The 3,792-nt window shown below is 39.5% G+C and overlaps 1 protein-coding gene across 1 annotated transcript in view; it reads left to right on the top strand.

Annotated features, from left to right (window-relative positions):
• The first annotated feature begins 2,696 nt into the window (after window positions 1-2,696).
• CAP2 (CAP, adenylate cyclase-associated protein, 2 (yeast)) overlaps window positions 2,697-3,792 on the top strand; it is a 199,606-nt gene continuing 198,510 nt past the window's right edge. The window contains exon 1 of the mRNA XM_006888669.1: window positions 2,697-2,817. Coding sequence (XP_006888731.1) covers window positions 2,697-2,817 — 121 coding nt within the window. The remainder of the gene's footprint in view (window positions 2,818-3,792) is intronic.

Genomic DNA, 3,792 nt, shown 5'->3' with positions numbered 1-3,792 from the left:
TGCTGGTACCAAGAGTGTTAACTGTGGAGCCGAGCAAAGTGAAGCTGTGAACACTCTCAATCTCTTCGTCATCCATCCTGACGCTGCCAATTGGTCCAGTGGTGAGAATCTTTGTCTTCTTGACGTTGAGCCTTAGTCCATACTGAAGGCTGCAGTCCTTGACCCTTCGCAGCAAGTGCATGAGGTCCTCCTCAGTTTCAGCAAGCAAGGTTGTGTCATCATTGCATTGGGAAAGTCTACTGTCAGAAATTTTTCCAGAGTCCTGAAGAGCAATGATGTCAGTCTGGAGACTAAGGTGCTCCTGATCCAGTCCATGGTCTTTGTAATTACTTTGTAATTACTCAGAAAGCTGGGCAATAACTAGGGATGAAAGAAGGAGAATTGATGCCTTTGAGCTGTGGTGCTGGAGAAGAGTATTGAATATACCATGGACTGCTAGGAGAACAAACAAGTTTGTCCTAGAGAGGGTGAAACCAGGCTACTCCTTGGAGGCAAGGATTCTGAAGTTTTATCTGACATACTTTGGTCGTGTTGCAAAGCGAGACCAATCCTTGGAGAGGGACATCATGCTTGAGAGGGTGGAGGGGCGATACTAGAGAGGAAGACCTTCAATGAAAAGGATTGATTCAGTGACTGGGGTAATAGGGGTAGATGGGTCAGAGATGGGAAGATTAGCACAGGATAGAGCAGGATTTAAGGCTGTTGTACATAGGGTTGCTATGAGTCACAGGCCACTCAAGGACACATAATAATAAAAATTGTCTAATTACTAATTTGTTTCCCCCTTCTTCTCTCTTCCCATCCCTTGTTGTTGTTTGCCATCAAGTCAAAACCAACCCATAGCTGACCTCCAATGAGTTTTCATAGTATCTTCTTACCATTAGGCCACAGAGCTCCCATCCATACTAATCATCAGGGAGTATTTCATTCTTTCTGTATACTTTTCCTTAGTTTTTACAAAGTATGTATGTAATAGTGAAATCATAGCTAAGAGTACTTTGAAACTACCCATTTCCAAAACCAGCTTTACTTCAAACTGAATTTTGTCTAAGAATAATCAGCAGTATTACAAAAGGTAAACACATATTTTCATAGATTAAAACCCCCACAACTAAAAAGAATTATAAAGTACTTCAGCCACAGGAGTACTGAAGTAATCTAATAGCAAGTAGAAAACAGTTGACTCTTTGAAATTCTTATTGATATTTATTTGCAAAATGATGCAAAGTTTCATAAACTTATAGTTTTCCTGGGCTGGAATGTTCTGTTTGGTGAATTGAGTAAATAGAGATTATCAGTGAAATTAGCATTTCCTGGAGAATTCTGCTTTAACATAAAGAATTGTTAGGGATGATGAAAATACATTCCCAACATTTAACAGCATACAAATTGACTATACTAATGGTCACCAGAAATGAAAAAGGAAGACAGGAGAATCGAGTTATTTGAATTGTAGAGGTGAACATTGAATATCCTGGAGACGGTTCAAAAGAATGAACCAGTTGGTCTTAGAAAAGAAAATAATGAAAAGTCTCCTTAGAAGCAAGGATGATTTAGACTTTGGGTCACTTATTTTAGACATAGGAAAAGACTAGTTACCAGAGAACAACATTGTGTTTGGTGAAGTAGAGCCAGTGGAAGTGAGGGGAAAGTCTCAGTGAGATAAATAAACACAGTAACCACCACAGTGGGTAAACACGCACACCAGGAATCATGAGCATGGCGCAGGACTGGGCAATGTGTTAGTCTCTTATATGAAGACTGGAGCCAACTGGATTGCAACTAATAACAGGCACAGCATGCATAGGATTTTATCATATAATAAGAAGATAGCAAAATAGATGCTTGATAGTGTGAGTAGAATGAGAGTTTTGTGTATTAAACAACACCAAGCCAGTTGCCACCTGGAAGATACCAACTGATGACAGATAGGCACATGTATGCAGAGAACATAGTTTCCAAGGTGGTGGCCTTTGGAGACATCGTCAAGCATTTCTTCAGAAGTGCCTGTGGGAGAATTTGGACCTCTCTCCTTTCGGTTAGGGAACTCTGGTGGGCTAGTGGCAAGAAGCTGCGCTGCAAGTCTGAAGGCACATGGTTCGAGGCCACCAGCTGCTCCATGGGAGAAGGATGGGCAGTCTCCTCCCGTGTGATTAACTGCCTATGAAACTCATCAGAGGGTCAGCTATGGGATGGTTCTGACACCACTTTCACTACCACCACCACAACAACAACAGCCATCTTTTGGCTAGTTGTTGAATGCTTAACCATCTTTGCCACCTAAGGACTTCCTTATTATGTATTTTATATGTAAAAGTCATTGACTAGAAAAGAAATACAATAAAACCTTCAACAGCAGAGTACAGTACGTTTAAGGTAGAAACTTGTCCTAGAAGGAAGACAAAATATTTTCCTTTTATAGAAAAGTGGAAAAGCAAAACACTCGCAAGACTTGAAAAAACAAGGCATTCCAAGAAGGCTCCAACTTTCACTGACTATGTGGTTGGGTTTTTTTTCTTTTCCAAGTTTTATGTTCTTGTGAATTCCATATGTATTTTTTTATGATGTGTAGGCATGCTCTTTAGGCAACCAAACCAACTGTGCTTTTTCTTTTCCTTCTTGTTAAGTTAAATGGCACCTCATGCTAAGCCTCTTTGATGTTCACATGGCCCCTCTGTATATTTTTTTTTTCTAGAATGACAGAAATGCAGGGGCTGATGGAAAGACTGGAGCGGGCGGTGGTCCGGCTGGAGGAGCTGTCTGCAGAGTCCCAGAGGTCCACCGGGGACTGTGGGGAGGTGAACGGTGTCAGCGGAGGTAAAGCCACAAATTGTCCCTGTTCCTGATTTCCATTTGCATCACTTAAGTTATTTGTGCCATTCACAGCTCAGAGTAAGAAATACTTTTATCTCTACTCTTTGACTTTCTTACTGTTTCCTTTATAAGTTAAAATAACATTAGCCAGATGCAAGCCATTGCTGAAGAAGAGAAAGGAAAAATTATAAACCACAAGCTCAGAAAAGAACCATTATCTGTGGGATGTGCTGAAAGTAATTTTTTTTTCACTTTGGTATTTATACTGCTGCTCCACAGTCCATGGTTACATATGTTATCTATGTAATTATCAAAGAGGAAACCCATGTTCTCAATTAGAACCTAAATTGAAAAGTGTTGTCATTCTGTCGATTTTAATTTACAGAACAGCAAGTCATTACATTTAGGAACCTTGACTTTGAAGGAAGCTAATCGGATGGATGCCCTAGCAAATAGGATTTTGATGTGACATGATCACATCTAAGTCATTTTACTTTTGTCTCATCCTAAATCAAATAAATGTACTTTAAATTTATACGATGAAAACTATAAAATTATCTTCTCTTGAGAGACCCATTACATGTAGTGAACTCTAAGTTATCTATAATAATTTTTCTGACAAATACTGCATAATGCCGCTGTTGTAAAACAGGACTAACATCAGGGTTGGGGGGGAGACTGAGAAAGATGGGATAAATAATGTATACTGCATTGAAACAATGAGGGAGAAAACTGTTTAAAAGGGATATGTGATTAGGTATTATTGTCGTGACAGGAGTCCAGAACGAAGGCTGCATAGTGGAGTGGACCTCGGGGAAGGGATTGTAAAATAATGAAAGAATTTTTCTTTTATTTTTCAAAGAGAAGAGTGTACTGGGGGGAGGGGTGGGCAGGGAGAAAAGTGCAACAATGAATGAATGGAAATCCAAAGTCTCTGTAAATTTTCATTTAAATTACTAATTAAAAAAAGAAAAAGAA

The sequence above is a fragment of the Elephantulus edwardii genome, unplaced genomic scaffold (genome assembly GCF_000299155.1).
Source record: "Elephantulus edwardii isolate Elephantulus edwardi_28Jun2011 unplaced genomic scaffold, EleEdw1.0 scaffold00070, whole genome shotgun sequence".
NCBI lineage: Eukaryota > Metazoa > Chordata > Mammalia > Macroscelidea > Macroscelididae > Elephantulus > Elephantulus edwardii.
The sequence above is the reverse complement of the archived record's forward strand: the minus strand, read 5'-3'. Positions and strand labels throughout refer to the sequence as shown.